Source organism: Hyperolius riggenbachi, chromosome 8 (assembly GCF_040937935.1).
Source record: "Hyperolius riggenbachi isolate aHypRig1 chromosome 8, aHypRig1.pri, whole genome shotgun sequence".
In the NCBI taxonomy this organism is placed as follows: domain Eukaryota; kingdom Metazoa; phylum Chordata; class Amphibia; order Anura; family Hyperoliidae; genus Hyperolius; species Hyperolius riggenbachi.
Genome location: NC_090653.1, coordinates 42846443 through 42862593, shown reverse-complemented (window position 1 = coordinate 42862593; position 16151 = coordinate 42846443). Strand labels below are relative to the sequence as shown.

At 45.7% G+C, this 16151-nt stretch overlaps 1 protein-coding gene across 1 annotated transcript in view; it reads left to right on the top strand.

Moving 5' to 3' along the window:
• The window catches only part of NOTCH4 (notch receptor 4), a 174381-nt gene that overhangs the window by 151103 nt on the left and 7127 nt on the right, over positions 1-16151 (top strand). The window contains exons 31-32 of the mRNA XM_068250322.1: positions 758-905; positions 2178-2275. Of these exons, the coding sequence (XP_068106423.1) occupies positions 758-905; positions 2178-2275 (246 nt within the window). The remainder of the gene's footprint in view (positions 1-757; positions 906-2177; positions 2276-16151) is intronic.

The window sequence follows — 16151 nt, the reverse complement described above, 5'->3', positions numbered from 1 at the left end:
TTAACAAAATTGTAAAATTTATTTTAAAAATAAAGCAATAAATATTTGTAAAAAATAATAATAAAGATGCTGGCAGGGACCATAGCCCACCAATCTCTTGTGTGCTGAGTTGTGCGGCCCTGCAGCGAGGCCTTAGAGCTGTAGTGGCCCATTTTGTAAAAAATGTCCTGGTCTTTAGGGGGGTTTACGCCCCTGGTCCTTAAGTGGTAGTTACGTGCAGCAGGCAACAACGCAAAGAACTCACCCAATCGTTTGCTCCAGTGGAGATCTCCAGCAGGGGAGGCGTCATGGGACACGTCATCATTACATACCAGCGTGTCACATGACGCCGCCATGACCATGGAGATCGCTGCTGTCAGGAGCTTCAACTACTAAACTTCCCTTCTTCCGATACAGAGGACTATACTTCAATTCAGGTGTTTGTGTGGCTACACTTGTTATGGGTGTGAAGATCATGAATCATGATCTTCACACCCATAACAAGTTTAGCCACAAAAACACCTGAATTGAAGTGTAGTCATGATGCCCACACTGTATGACCCTTGTGAGATTGGGCCCCAGGCTGTGAAGGGCACCAGGGTTAGGCAATGAAAAGGGTGTGAATGTTGGGTGGGGGGCTTCAAATGTTGCTGTTTTTTGTAGTTACGCCACAGGTAGCAGCAGGGTGAATTCTAGAGGAATGCAATCTGATCCTTCATAAGTTTGCTCACCCCTGCTCTATACTCATGCCGCTGTGCCATTCTCCTCTTTGTACCAGACGCTGTTACGATGTCGACAGACCGATGTTGACGCAAGAATGCATGATGGATCCACGCCCCTTATACTGGCCTCCCGCCTCTCAGTGCAGAACATGGTGGAGGAACTGGTGGCGTGCGGGGCGGACATAGGAGCCACAGATAACCGAGGTACGCCACCGACATTTTCAACTTCTTTTATAAACGTTACATCACTATTAAATGAGACACTTTACTAAACATAACTTAATAAATAAAATTGCTTATTGTTTCCAATTTTACTTTACAAATTAGTCAGTGTTTGCCTATTGTAAAATCACAGGTGGCAACAACTGTAATGCTGGCAGGTAATCCCTGCAGAATGTTTGTTAAAGAGACTCTGTAACAAAATTTTGAGCCTTATTTCTTCTATCCTATAAGTTCCTATGCCTGTTCTAATGTGGTCTGTCTTACTGCAGCCTTTTCTAGTTGCACTGTCTCTGTAATAAATCTTATCTTCTTTCCTCTGTCGGCTCTGTCGGGCTCAGGCTGGAATGTGTGGAATGTGCAGCACTGCTTGTCATTGGCAGAAGCTTTACACACCACCTCCAAGCTCTGCATGAGTCACACAGTAAGCTATTTGTAAACACTGCCTAAAACTGTTAATTACAAGCCAGGATTTCAGCAGGGAGTGGCAGAAACAGCACAGAGGGGCCCATGAGAACATAATGAATAGAATGGTATGCTTTTTTTGTAAGAATTTTAGAGTACAGATTCTCTTTAAGTTCCAAAGTCAGTACAAATAACTCCTGGGCTTCCAGAGTACAGTGGGAAGAGAAGGCTTTATGACATTATTGCCTAAGCTAAACATCACTGGGAGGGCAGAGTTACATACCAATATTGTTGGAAGTATCAACAGGCATATTACCTAAACTGCAGTATAATAAACCCACCACAAGATGTCACTGTCTGTAAAAATTGATGATGATATTTTGCGTCAAACTTTTTTTCCACAATATCGCGTAAAATCGTTTAACAAATGTTTGTTAAATGATGTTCAACGACATCTGATTACACGTGATGATTGTTTGCTTTGAATGACCATCATGACGGATCCAATGTGGACAGTCATTCCGATCGCTATTGACTCCGTGCTAATTACTAAGATCATTCAACATCTTGTTTGCACCCATCGTTTGTTCCCATGGTACACGATTGCCGAAGGTGGATCGGGGGACGATTGTTCGTCACGTTGTTTGTCGCGCGTATCCTCCATCATCCGCTGTCTTTGTGGTGGGTATTCAGCTCTACTAGTAACCGTTTGGTTACTAATTTGGTTGGTCACTGTGGGAAATGTAGTCTTTCTATAAGTAATTATAAAGAGGTCAGTATACCTGCAGAGGCCACCTCACGCACACCCCTCCCTCTGCTGCATTTCTGACTGCTCTACTGCTCCCCCTACAGGTAAATCTGCACTACACTGGGCTGCAGCTGTGAACAATGTGCCGGCAATGAAGACCCTTCTGTCTCACGGGGCAAACAAAGACCTTCAGGATAAGAGGGTGAGTAGGATAGATAGAGCAGCGATGCACAGCTGCTACATTTGTATTTGCTGAACAAGAATATGCTGCATATGAAAAGGAACATACAGCCCTAGTTCTCTCCCACTTTTAAAGGGGAACTGAAGAGAGAGGTATATGGAGGCTGCCATGTTTATTTCCTTTTAAGCAATACCAGTTGCCTGGCAGCCCTGCTGATCCTCTGCCTCTAATACTATTAGCCATAGCCCCTGAACAAGCATGCAGCAGATCAGGTGTTTCAGACTGTTAAAGGCAGATCTGACAAGACTAGCTGCATGCTTGTTTCTGGTGTTATTCAGATACTACTGCAGAGAAATAGACCAGCAGGGCTGCCAGGAAACTGGTATTGATTAAAAGGAAATAAATATGGCAGCCTCCGTATACCTCTTACTTCAGTTCTGCTTTAAGGTGGCCACTAACGGTCCAATTTCTAGCAGAAAATTGTTTGAGTGATCAGATAATTCTGATCTGATGTGATCAGATTGGTTGTAAAAAATCTCAGTTGATGGGCACAATCGATTACGAACGATTATAAAAACAGTCATCCGACTGGATTTTCGTTGAACCAAAATTTGGATTTTCTTGTGGGTTGTGATAGATAGGAAGCAATGATTTGTTCGTTGATGGTGTAGTGAACGATGTATTTTGATATTTCACTTCCGATCATAATTATCAGATCACTCAAACAATTTTTTGCTAGAAATTGAAGCGTTAGTGACAACCTTTGCATCAAGCCAAATCTCTTTACCCTGACTAGGCATGGTGGAAAATCTGATTTCCGCACATGGCAATTTCCGTTACCGCGGTATACCGACAATAATGCGATTTCCGAATTCCGAAAATATATTGGCTTTAAAAGGACATCTGCAAGATATTAGGAATTCCTTTTAAAACCAATACTTTCAATTACAATATACTTGTGGGGACAGTTAAAGAGAACCCGAGGTGTGTTTAAAGAATGTTATCTGCATACAGAGGCTGGATCTGCCTATACAGCCCAGCCTCTGTTGCTATCCCAAACCCCACTAAGGTCCCCCTGCACTCTGCAATCCCTCATAAATCACAGCCGTGCTGTGAGGCTGTGTTTACATCTGTAGTGTCAGTCTCAGCTGCTCCCCCGCCTCCTGCATAGCTCCGGTCCCTGCCCCCGTCCCTTCCCTCCAATCAGCAGGGAGGGAAGGGATGCAGGCGGAGACTGGAGTTCTGCAGGAGGCGGGGAGAGCAGCAGACTGACACTATAGAGATAAACACAGCCAGCTCTGACAAGCTGTTTGTCAGCAGCGTGGCTGTGATTTATGAGGGATTGCAGAGTGCAGGGGGACCTTAGGGGGGTTTGGGATAGCAACAGAGGCTGGGCTATATAGGCAGATCCATCCTCTGTATGCAGATAATATTCTTCAAACCCACCTCGGGTTCTCTTTAAAGCGGATCCGAGATGAAAAACTAACTATAACAAGTAACTTGTCTATATATCTTATCTAAAGTTTAGATAGTTTACACAGCAAATCTAGCTACAGACAAGTTTAATAGAATATGATTATTTAATCCTGTGATACAATGACAGCAGCCATGTTGTTTGTAAACATTACACAGAGGCAGGCTTATCTGTATCTTGAGCACTGTGAGCTGTGAAAAAAACCTAATCCCCTTCCTCCTCCCTCCTCCCCTCTGCCTCTGAAATCTCTGGCTAGTAACACCTTGTGACGAATCAACGTTTATTCGTCCTAAAAAAGTAGTTAGAGCCTTATAAAATATTCCCTGTCGCCACTATTAAAAGTGACAGCAGAGGGAAAGGCTTGGTTTATAAGAAGATCAGGGGAGCCAGGGGTTAACAGTCCCTCTCCCTGGTCAAATGCTAACAAACACTGGAAATACATTGCTTCTCCCATCCAAGGATGGAATTTGTCACCTAGCCTTGCTGGGTAGTTATATAGCTCATCCATCAGAGGAAGGTGAGACATCAGCCTGACAGAACCAATCTATGCATCCACTGGTAGACAGCCGGGCACCGACCCAGCAGAAGTCCGACACACATAGCTGCCTTGTGGCCTGAGTTGAAAGGAGACAGGAATGATCCTTATCACGCCATCTGGCGGCACCCAAGCATTCAACAAACTGAAGAACCTATATTTAATAAATAGGCACAGTTTGGTAATATTTCTGGTGTTCCCAAGATCGCAGTTCCCTCAAATTCACGGAGTTTATTAGATTCCACACGACACTGGTCCTGAGAGATTTTCAGCCCTCTGGATCTTTCGGAACCAGTGCCAGTAAGGTGAAAGTGAGGGACGGTGCTATTAGCGATCCAGACTCCTCGTGTTTGGTATTAGCAGATTCCCCCACTTGTGCTGATTATGAATATTTATTTGGGTTCCTGATATTACCCACGGGCATGCCGAGAGCGGGCAAAATATGAATTGGCCCAAAACCTCTCCCTGCCTAAGGGGGCATTGCCTTATTCAAATTGCAAGGCTGGACTTGTATGTGTCATAACTCCTCCCACCTACAGTGAGGAACAAAACTGACATGACCCAAAAGTCCAGCGTCCTTTACCTTCAATCTGATGCCTAGTAACATCCTGGCAGCCCGCAGGGACACGGGCCAAAACCTCCATCTTTGAACTTTCTAACAAAGGCCTGTTGGGCGCATGGCAACCGCCATTTTGGGACTTTCGCCAAGACTTGCGATTGCCGCATGGACTACCAATAACGGTATTTGAACCGTATATAATCAGACATTCTGTTCCTTTCCTTCCCTTCTCTCTGTCAATCAATCTGTTCTAAAATAAGCTGTGTGTATGTAGTTTAGAAATAAACTAACGATTTTATCGTTCAGTCTTGTGCCTGTTGTGGTCATCTGATTGCTGCTATAACGAATCTGCCCTCTGAAGAGTCAGTCATACTACCGCATTGTTTTATGATTTGCTTATAAATTGTTGATTTGCTAGCTAGGTTGTAAATAACCGTTTCTTCCTTCTAGGATTAGCTAGTACCAGATTTCCTGTGCGAAATCGATAACTTTCGTTTCTCGATTGTAAATACAATTCGAGATTGCATCATATAGGGACCCAGTAACCTTTCTTTAACGTCACATTGCTCACAGTCTTTAAGCCGTCGGAAGTGACTATTCCCCGAACGGTGACTTGAGCGTGTTGAACGTGATTGGGCTGGCTACCGTATTATGATAGCGTTGGAGACTGTCCGCTCCATACAACCGGACAGTGGTGGCAGTGTATTTATCCGATTTCCAGCGCGAAATCGATATTTTTAGTTTACAGATTGTATATACAATCAGAATTGTACATGTATGGGCACCTCCAACCAATCTTAACCGTTTACTACGCACACAGTGAATTTGCCTCCAGCAGTCTCTAGTGCATGAGACCTGCATGGCAGCAGTGGCCTAGTAATACGGGATTGGTGGATGTTTGTCCCATTACATATTGTCGGCAGCTGCGCGACCAATCTTTATTGTCAGTCTGTTCACCGTACTTCCTGCGTATGCTAACGGGAGCAGATTAGACGGGATTGGCACGCTCTGTCGCCCTTTTCTTTCTTCCCTCTGACGATCCAGCAACCGGTCTCGTTGTCCGTCTGCGCCCGTACTTCCTGCGTACGCTAACGGGAGCAGATCTCGACGGGATCGCGGGGCTGGATTGTCACATTGGTTGGCAGTGGTGGTGATAGCACACCCCAAAACCAGGCATAGCCAGCTTTTGGGAAATCAGAGCGCAAAGATCTGACAAACTCAGTCTTTGCAACCAGAATAATAAGACAGTGGTCACTAAGTATCCTGTCTTGCAGAACCGAAGTTCTGGGCACAAAACGGTTGATTGATAGCGAATAGATTGGTCTACATTTTCTAACTTCTTCTTTGCCATATCCTACTCTTTCTTGTACTCTTCTCTTCTGAATGTCTGATTCAGTTCAGTTTCACCAGAATTGGTCAGTTCCTGACTTGCAAGCCCTCTGCAAATTGCACGGCATTGCTGCTTGCAGCACAAACAAGGCTGAGCTGGTGGCATTACTCCAGAGATGGAATCCTTGTCGCCACCTTGCTTAATGCCTCTATTACCTGCAGTCCTGATACCCCCGGAGTGGTTGGCAAACCTGACCGGCGAGGATCTGCGCATATACCAGGAGTTCCGAGAACGGCAGCGCCAGCGTGAAGCAAGGATGCTCCAGCGTGAAGCAGAGCACCAAGAGCGACTGCGCCAGTTTGATCTCCAGGCCAAGGAGCGACGACTCCAGTGGGAATTGGAGTTGGCAAGCCTGACCGGCGAGGAATTGCGCAGATACCAGGAGCACCGAGAGTGTCTGCGCCAGCGGGATCTCCAGATCGAAGAGCTACGGCTCCAGCGTGAATTGGAGTTGGCCCAGCTAACCCAATCAAATCAGCACTCTTCACTATGTGTTTCGGTGGAGAGATGCGAACCTCTACCCGTGACCCCCACAGCAAAACTTCCTGCCATGGAAGAGGGCACGGAACGAGACTTTCCTGTGCGCACCTCTGAGAGGGCGTACCATCAGGTTCCTGTACCTGACAGCCAGAGAACCCTGGTGCTGGACAGTCACAGAACACTGTCCCAAGACTTGGAAGGAGGTAAGCCTACTGCATTCGCTCCTCCTGGTCCGGTGAGCTTTGTGCCACCGAGACCTGCAGCTGCTGCTATTGCTGCATCCCAGTCTGACACACCTGCCATTCGCACGTGTAATCTTTGTGGCGCAACCGGCCACATAAAGTTCTTCTGTCCCAAGAGGAAGAGAACGACCGTCCCTAGCCCGAAGATGGCTAGCAACCCTGATCAGTCACCTGCATCACCCTCTGCACTGCCTGTCAGCGTGTCAGAGATGCTCTACGGTTCCGGAAATCTTCACAGTGCTCCAGTGGACGACCAGATCATCTTTTGCTCCAGTGCTCCAGAAGCAGATGTTTCCTTGGTCTGTTCCGACCTTGCCACAGAGGAAGATATTCTCCCACAAAAGCTCCTCACCCTGACTGAAGTCAGGCCCAACCACCACAACCCTGTTATCCCAGGTCCCGAGAAGGCCGGATGGGGGGTGGGTTTTCCAGAGTGGGCTGTTGCTGAGTTTCCCTCTCCTCCTGTGCTTGGCACTGATCTAGGCACGCTTGTGTGCCCTTCGGAATTTTCTGCTGATATGCAGGAGTTCCCAGCAGGACTCTCTGACCACCCGGTACTGTACAAGCCTTTGGGAAAACAGGGAGATGTCAAACCCTTACCTGCTATTGCTACTGTACTTAACGCCGCTGGGCGGGAGGTACCCTCAGATTTATATGTACCAGCAACTGACTGTCTTTTATCCCTTTCTGCACCTGTTATTACTAATGAAATTGCATGTGTCAGTGATAATTGTGATAGAAACGCTGTACATTCTTTGGCCATTACATGCTCTATGGCCAGCCGCATGAACTCAGAGCTGACAGCAGGGATCCCCTCTGACAATTCTGACTTTCAGGCGGGTGACACACATGCTAAAACTGACATTTCATGTTATGCAAATGCTTTTGATAATGTTGTGCATGTTTGTGAGAGTACGCTGGGTGACGCCTTCAGTGTCACCGGTAGTCCGGACTCAGGACTATCTGGAGGAGTCTTGACTTCCCCTGATATCTCTGACCCCCAGACCAATGTCAATATTGACGTGATTTTGATTTACCCAAAAGGTGATGTTTATTGTGGTATACCTGTGCAGACAGACACACACAGTACTGTTGGTAACCTGAGCTCAGAGCCTGCAGGCATTCCTGTCAGCTCTGACCCCAGAGAGTTTGATTTTCAGCAGCTGACCTCAGATCACACTAGGCAGCTGGCTGAGACTTGTAGTCCCACATCCGTGAGGATACTACAGAGCGACTCCAACCTGCGTGCGCTTAGTGGCCAGACCGCTAAGCCGCCAGCAGTGGAAGCTCCACTACAGGTGTACAGGGAGAATGGTAACTACTCCAGTGAACCCATTCCCCATGTAACTGACACCCCAGGTGAAAGCACGGTCCATGTGGATCTGTTAGAAGCCCAGTCAGATAGAACTCAGTTAGTTCTGGGAGAGCACGGCCAATTAGAACAGGAAGACACAGGTCCCCTGCCAGGCTTGATAGCTCCCACACAAGAATTGGCGGATGATGTGAAAGTCACCCCCCACCTCTCGTACTCCCCGAAGGCCTCGCTGAAGCGCACTGCGCCTCCACAGCGAAATCTTCGCAGCAACCCTGGGCAGGATACAGCAGTTCACAGAAGGGACCCGGGGACTCACAAGCCCTTATGGCAGATCCCCTACATCGCCTCTCCGGAGGTGCAAGCAAAAGTGAAGATGAAGTATGAGGAGATGTTACAGATGTCTGTCCTCCGCAAATCCTCTAGCTCACAGACCACCATGTTCTGTGAGGCCTATAGGATGCCGGACGACATCCCAATAACCGTTGCGTATCCCATGACTCCCCTCGGTGATCTGTTGGATTGGCTGGCATCCGCCAACTACCTAACGATCATAGATCGGAGCTACGGATACTGGCAGATTCCAACCGTGCCCAAGGCACGCCTGGAATCCACATTCACCGTGCCCTTGGACTTAAACGCCTCGATGCGGATGTCTTTTGGTAGGAGGAATACCCCAGCCACCTTCCAACAGGCCTGGAACGACCTGTTGAAGGGCAAACACGGTTGTACAGTCACGTACCCGGATGACATCCCTGTGTTCCCCCCGACTTGGGAGCAACACTGCGATCACTCGTCCCTGGTACTAGGACAGCTGTCAGCTGACACTCTGACCGTTGAACCAGACGCAGATCAGATTGTCATGACAGAGGTACAGGCCTCTCTGGAAACAGCGGGATACTACAGGATGTTTGCTACGCCCTGTAGCCTCCTGACTAACCCACTGACCAATGCCATGGGTAAAAGGCAACCCCCCAAGGTCAGGCACAACCCAGCCTTTCCGGATGTGGCGTACCAGACCCAGCAGACAGTGGATTGCTTTACTCAGAGTCTTGTTGACTCCTCCCCATCTAATCTCTTAAAAGGGGGAGGTGTGACGAATCAACGTTTATTCGTCCTAAAAAAGTAGTTAGAGCCTTATAAAATATTCCCTGTCGCCACTATTAAAAGTGACAGCAGAGGGAAAGGCTTGGTTTATAAGAAGATCAGGGGAGCCAGGGGTTAACAGTCCCTCTCCCTGGTCAAATGCTAACAAACACTGGAAATACATTGCTTCTCCCATCCAAGGGTGGAATTTGTCACCTAGCCTTGCTGGGTAGTTATATAGCTCATCCATCAGAGGAAGGTGAGACATCAGCCTGACAGAACCAATCTATGCATCCACTGGTAGACAGCCGGGCACCGACCCAGCAGAAGTCCGACACACATAGCTGCCTTGTGGCCTGAGTTGAAAGGAGACAGGAATGATCCTTATCACGCCATCTGGCGGCACCCAAGCATTCAACAAACTGAAGAACCTATATTTAATAAATAGGCACAGTTTGGTAATATTTCTGGTGTTCCCAAGATCGCAGTTCCCTCAAATTCACGGAGTTTATTAGATTCCACACGACACTGGTCCTGAGAGATTTTCAGCCCTCTGGATCTTTCGGAACCAGTGCCAGTAAGGTGAAAGTGAGGGACGGTGCTATTAGCGATCCAGACTCCTCGTGTTTGGTATTAGCAGATTCCCCCACTTGTGCTGATTATGAATATTTATTTGGGTTCCTGATATTACCCACGGGCATGCCGAGAGCGGGCAAAATATGAATTGGCCCAAAACCTCTCCCTGCCTAAGGGGGCATTGCCTTATTCAAATTGCAAGGCTGGACTTGTATGTGTCATAACTCCTCCCACCTACAGTGAGGAACAAAACTGACATGACCCAAAAGTCCAGCGTCCTTTACCTTCAATCTGATGCCTAGTAACATCCTGGCAGCCCGCAGGGACACGGGCCAAAACCTCCATCTTTGAACTTTCTAACAAAGGCCTGTTGGCCGCATGGCAACTGCCATTTTTGGACTTTCGCCAAGACTTGCGATTGCCGCATGGACTACCAATAACGGTATTTGAACTGTATATAATCAGACATTCTGTTCCTTTCCTTCCCTTCTCTCTGTCAATCAATCTGTTCTAAAATAAGCTGTGTGTATGTAGTTTAGAAATAAACTAACGATTTTATCGTTCAGTCTTGTGCCTGTTCTGGTCATCTGATTGCTGCTATAACGAATCTGCCCTCTGAAGAGTCAGTCATACTACCGCATTGTTTTATGATTTGCTTATAAATTGTTGATTTGCTAGCTAGGTTGTAAATAACCGTTTCTTCCTTCTAGGATTAGCTAGTACCAGATTTCCTGTGCGAAATCGATAACTTTCGTTTCTCGATTGTAAATACAATTCGGATTGCATCATATAGGGACCCAGTAACCTTTCTTTAACGTCACATTGCTCACAGTCTTTAAGCCTTTCGGAAGTGACTATTCCCCGAACGGTGACTTGAGTGTGTTGAACGTGATTGGGCTGGCTACCGTATTATGATAGCGTTGGAGACTGTCCGCTCCATACAACCGGACAGTGGTGGCAGTGTATTTATCCGATTTCCAGCGCGAAATCGATATTTTTAGTTTACAGATTGTATATACAATCAGAATTGTACATGTATGGGCACCTCCAACCAATCTTAACCGTTTACTACGCACACAGTGAATTTGCCTCCAGCAGTCTCTAGTGCATGAGACCTGCATGGCAGCAGTGGCCTAGTAATACGGGATTGGTGGATGTTTGTCCCATTACATATTGTCGGCAGCTGCGCGACCAATCTTTATTGTCAGTCTGTTCACCGTACTTCCTGCGTATGCTAACGGGAGCAGATTAGACGGGATTGGCACGCTCTGTCGCCCTTTTCTTTCTTCCCTCTGACGATCCAGCAACCGGTCTCGTTGTCCGTCTGCGCCCGTACTTCCTGCGTACGCTAACGGGAGCAGATCTCGACGGGATCGCGGGGCTGGATTGTCACACACCTCCCCCTCCTCCTGCCCAGACTGAGCTCCCATGAGCCCTTGCTACTGCCAAGGCTCTCTGAAAAGCTGTGGGGGTGGCTTGTTTAGTTTATAGGGAATTAGAGTATTAAAACAAAAACAAAAAAGTATTTGGCTTGAGGAATGCCCTATAAACAATAGGAAAGGAACACAATTATCTTTAATTGGCTAAATACTTAGAAACGCTAAAGCATTCAATCAATCAGAGAATGCAGTTTTTTTTAAACAGAAATCTGATTGCCGCGGTAATTCTAGGCCATTCACAAGACCCGGATACTACTGAGTATTTTTGAGTCTTCTGATTGGCCTAAAATTGCCATGATTTTCCGATTTTCGCAGTAAGTTACCGCATTCTCTGATTGGTCCAATACAACGAGTATTTCCATTTTTTGGTGGTAATTCGGGAAAACAGAAATTCGGAAACTTTCGGCCAATCACAAGGCTTGAAAATACTCGGTAGCATCTGGTGTCTTTTGATTGGCCTATAATTACCACAGCAATCCGATTTCCGTTTTCAAAATTCTGCATCCTCTGATTGGTTTACTTCCAAGGGCTGTGATTGGCCTAAAATGACCGAGTCACAGTAAATGGGACATCCGCAGAAATCCGATTTACCAACGCCATTTCTGATTTGCTATTTTTGCTCCGGCGGGAAATTTCTAATTATCCCTAATCCTGACACTGATCCTGAATTTACCTTATCCTCACTTTAACCCCTACCCTCACACTTAAAGTGGACCTGAACTCTTGCACAGGACTGCATGAAAACAGAGAGAAATGCATCCTGTATGTATTTAGATAGTTTAGCCTGTTTAATTCCCCCTCATCTGTGACATATCACAAGTTGCAATCTGATCTCTCCCCTGTGTCACATGACTGCAGATTTGAAAGCAGAGGATGTTAACAATATGTCTGCTTCCATGAAAGCAGGAAGTGGACACACTGCAGATTTATTGCGGGATTTGTATCAGCTGTAACAATGAAATGTTTTTTGTCTAAAGGTTATTATGCTGTTGAGTATTTTTTTAGAGTAGAGAGGACTTCTGAGTTCAGGTCCGTTTTAACACTATCGCAAGCCCAATCCTCAGACAAACCTACCATTGCACAGTCCCTCTCACTATTTCCAGCAGTAACTTTTATATTAAGCTTTCCCTCCCACAAATTCCAGATTAAAATTGACCCAAATTAAAAATACAAGATTTCAGAAATAAAATCTATTTTCTAAATTATAATAATAAATAGCAGCCTTTTTTCAGCTGCATGATGACAAATATAAAATATTTTACATTTATTGGAGGAACCCCTCCCTTCCTTTCATATTGCCGGGACAGAATACGGCAGACTGGTGGAGTAGATGGTGTCCGGCAAAGGAGGAATTGCTAATGGCTGCCACCTGTATAACCCTAGTTATAGAAAGAGAAGGGTGAAAAGTATGCACTGAGATGATCATAGGCTGGAAGGAGTGTTTATTTATCTTTGTATGTGTCAGAGTGGTGCAACTAAATATTTTTAATTAAAAAAATGTTTGGTTTGGGTCCACTTTTACATTTTCCTCACACAGATTGTTGCACTAACCCTAACATTAATGCCAACTCAAGCCCTTCCCTCACACTAATCTTAATACAAGCGGTCTCCTTCTTACAAACAGGTTCTGTTCCGAGAGATTGTAAATTGAGTCCTGTCTGTGTTAAACGTGGATAAATGATTTACTTTCAGACAACTCTGGGTTTGGACATTACAGTATAAACTTTGTTTATTAGTTGTTTCCAATTTAAAGTGTTTTAAACTTGATGTTTGTATTATTATTGTTTTGTTACCCTTTTATTCCTGCTCATGCTGGGACACTGCTTATTTCTGCTCACTTGGCTGAACACTTTCTTATCACACCATGGACTCCCTGAGGATAGTCTCTCTTAATATAAGGGGACTTAATTCCCCTAGTAAGCGAAGGAAAACCTTCATAACCCTACTCCGACACAAACCAGACCTTATATGCTTGCAGGAGACACATTTTACTGCCAATTCGTGCCCACGTTATTTCCATAAACACTACCTGACCTTTTATCACTCCCAGGCTACTAAAAAGCATAGAGGGACCTCCATCTTTATAACGAACACACTCCCTCTAGTTGTAGAAACAGTTGACCTAGACTCAGAGGGGCGCTTCGTTTCTATTAAGGGAACCTTAAACAACAAAAACCTCTACCTGATTAATAGCTACCTACCACCTGAAAAGGCCTTTCGTACCTTTTGTGACCTACAAAAAAAACTTGAGATTGGCCCCAACACCATTTTCGTGAGGTGTGGGGACTTCAATTTCACTTTGAACGAAAAGCTAGACAAGTCTAAGCCCTCTACTGATAAACTCTCTAAAAAGCAACGTGCTGCCCTCTCCAGGCTACTAGAAAATAACTTCCTTGTCGATGCCTGGCGGGAGCTCTACGACAACAAAAGGGGATACACTAATTTTTCTGAAATCCACAACACTTATGCCAAAATAGATCATGTTCTAGTGACCTCATCCCTGGCCCCCTCACTTCAGTACCTAAGGCACATACCCACCAGCCTCTCAGACCACGACATCCTCCTCTTTAGCATAGATCTTCACACCAAACCTCTTCAGCGGCCTTGGTGGAGACTTAATGAGTCCTTGGTTGTTAATCAATCCACCAGGCAAGATATAGCAGAGCATTTAAATCATTACTTTTCCTCCAATGATGTGGATGATATATCACCTGTAACCCTCTGGATGGCCCATAAAGCTGTCATCAGGGGCTTCCTGATAAAAACAGCCTGTACCGTTAAGAAACGTTCACTTGAAGAGCTTGATAACCTTCGTTACAAGCTCCTTCGCCTCCAAAGTATCCACCAACAAAACCCCACCCTTTTTATTCTTAAACAAATCAGAGATACCAGGGCCCAGTTAGATGTCCTTCTGGCAAAATCAGCAGAGAAAATGCTAAGATTTACTAAAGCAAGCTACTACCGATATGTCAACAAGCCGGACTCATGGCTTGCCAGAAAGCTTAGAAATCAACAAAAAATTAACACCATATATAAAATTAGGACACCCTTGGGCACAATCACAAGCAACCCGGACTCAATTTATGAAGCCTTCCATAAGTATTATACTACTTTATATAGCAATAAACCCACAGCCTCGCGGGGCAACATACAAGAATTTCTAGCTTCCTTGAATCTACCCACCCTTACTCCGGATGCCTCTAAGTCCCTAAATAAAGCCTTCTCAGAGGAGGAAGTTGAGGATGTTATTAAAAAGCTTAAACTCCACAAATCTCCAGGCCCAGACGGTCTTAGTGCCTTGTACTACAAAAAGTTCTCAGCTACTTTAACTCCCTACCTAACGAAATGCTTCAATACACTAAGAGTCAAACCCTTAAGCTATCCTGAATTTCTTGACGCCCACATCTCTATCATCCCTAAGGAAGGCAGGGACCCCTTAAATACCAAAAACTACCGGCCCATAGCCCTCCTCAACCAAGATTATAAAATTTTAACTAGCATCCTCGCTGTCCGACTTAATGCCCTTTTACCATCCTTAATCCAGCGTGACCAGGTGGGCTTTATACCACACAGGCAAGCTTCAGACAACATTCGTAAAACCCTTAACATACTACATCATGCATCCCAAACAGGCCAGCAATTGGTTACCCTTGCCTTAGACATTGAAAAGGCCTTCGATACCATTTCATGGTCATTTTTGTTGGAGGTCTTGGCTAGGGCAGGCATCTCCGGGCCCTTTGCCCACTTGATTAGACAACTTTACTCATCCCCCCAAGCCCGCCTGAAACTACCCAACACCTCATCTACTCCCATAAATATCCAAAGGGGCACGCGTCAAGGCTGCCCCCTGTCGCCGGCCATTTTTGCCATGGTTATGGAGCCTCTGGCAGTAGCGATACGCCACAATCCTGACATCCAAGGTTACAAAATTGGCAAAACAGAATACAAACTAAGCTTATTTGCTGACGATGTGCTACTAACCCTTACTAATCATGCTGTTTCCATCCCAAACTTACTAAAGCTACTTAAGCAGTTTGAAGCGCTGTCAGGTTTGGCTCTGAACTATGACAAATCTGAGGCAATGTTCAGCAACTTCCCCAGGGGTATGGGTGATTATATTAGTAGTATCTTTAAATTTAAAAATCAACCTCACTACATTAAATACCTAGGGGTCCATATCCCACATGATACATCACAAACCTTTAAGTGGAACTACCACCCCCTATTTAAATCTCTCCACAACCTCTTGCTTTCTTGGGCCAATCATAATATTTCATGGGCAGGTAGAGTCACTGCTGTAAAGATGACCCTTTTACCCAAAATCATGTATTATTTCCGTACACTCCCTATAGATGTTCCCAAGAGATCTCTGGCTCCTCTTCAGTCCCAGATTTTTTAATTCATTTGGGCTAACAAGAAACCTAGAATTAAACAAAGCATGATGCTGCTTCATAAAAAAGAGTGAGGTCTCTCCGTCCCAAACCTCCACAAGTATTATCTCGCGGCACAATTGGCAATGCTTCCCTCGCTCTACGCAGGGGCTCACACCCCTCGTTGGGTAGATCTGGAAAATAGCCTGCTATATCCCATAAGTTGGAAAGGGGTCTTGTGGTCGAATTCTGTGGGTTCCACATTAGGTAGCTCAGTGTCTCCCTACACCCAACATTCCCTGAGGATCTGGAAGAGAGTCCGGTTTAAATACTCCCTTTAATCAAGGCCATCACGGCTGATACAATTCTTGGGCAACCCAGACTTTCCAGCAGGGCAGGACGCAGCACTATTCAAATGGTGGGCCCAGAGGGAA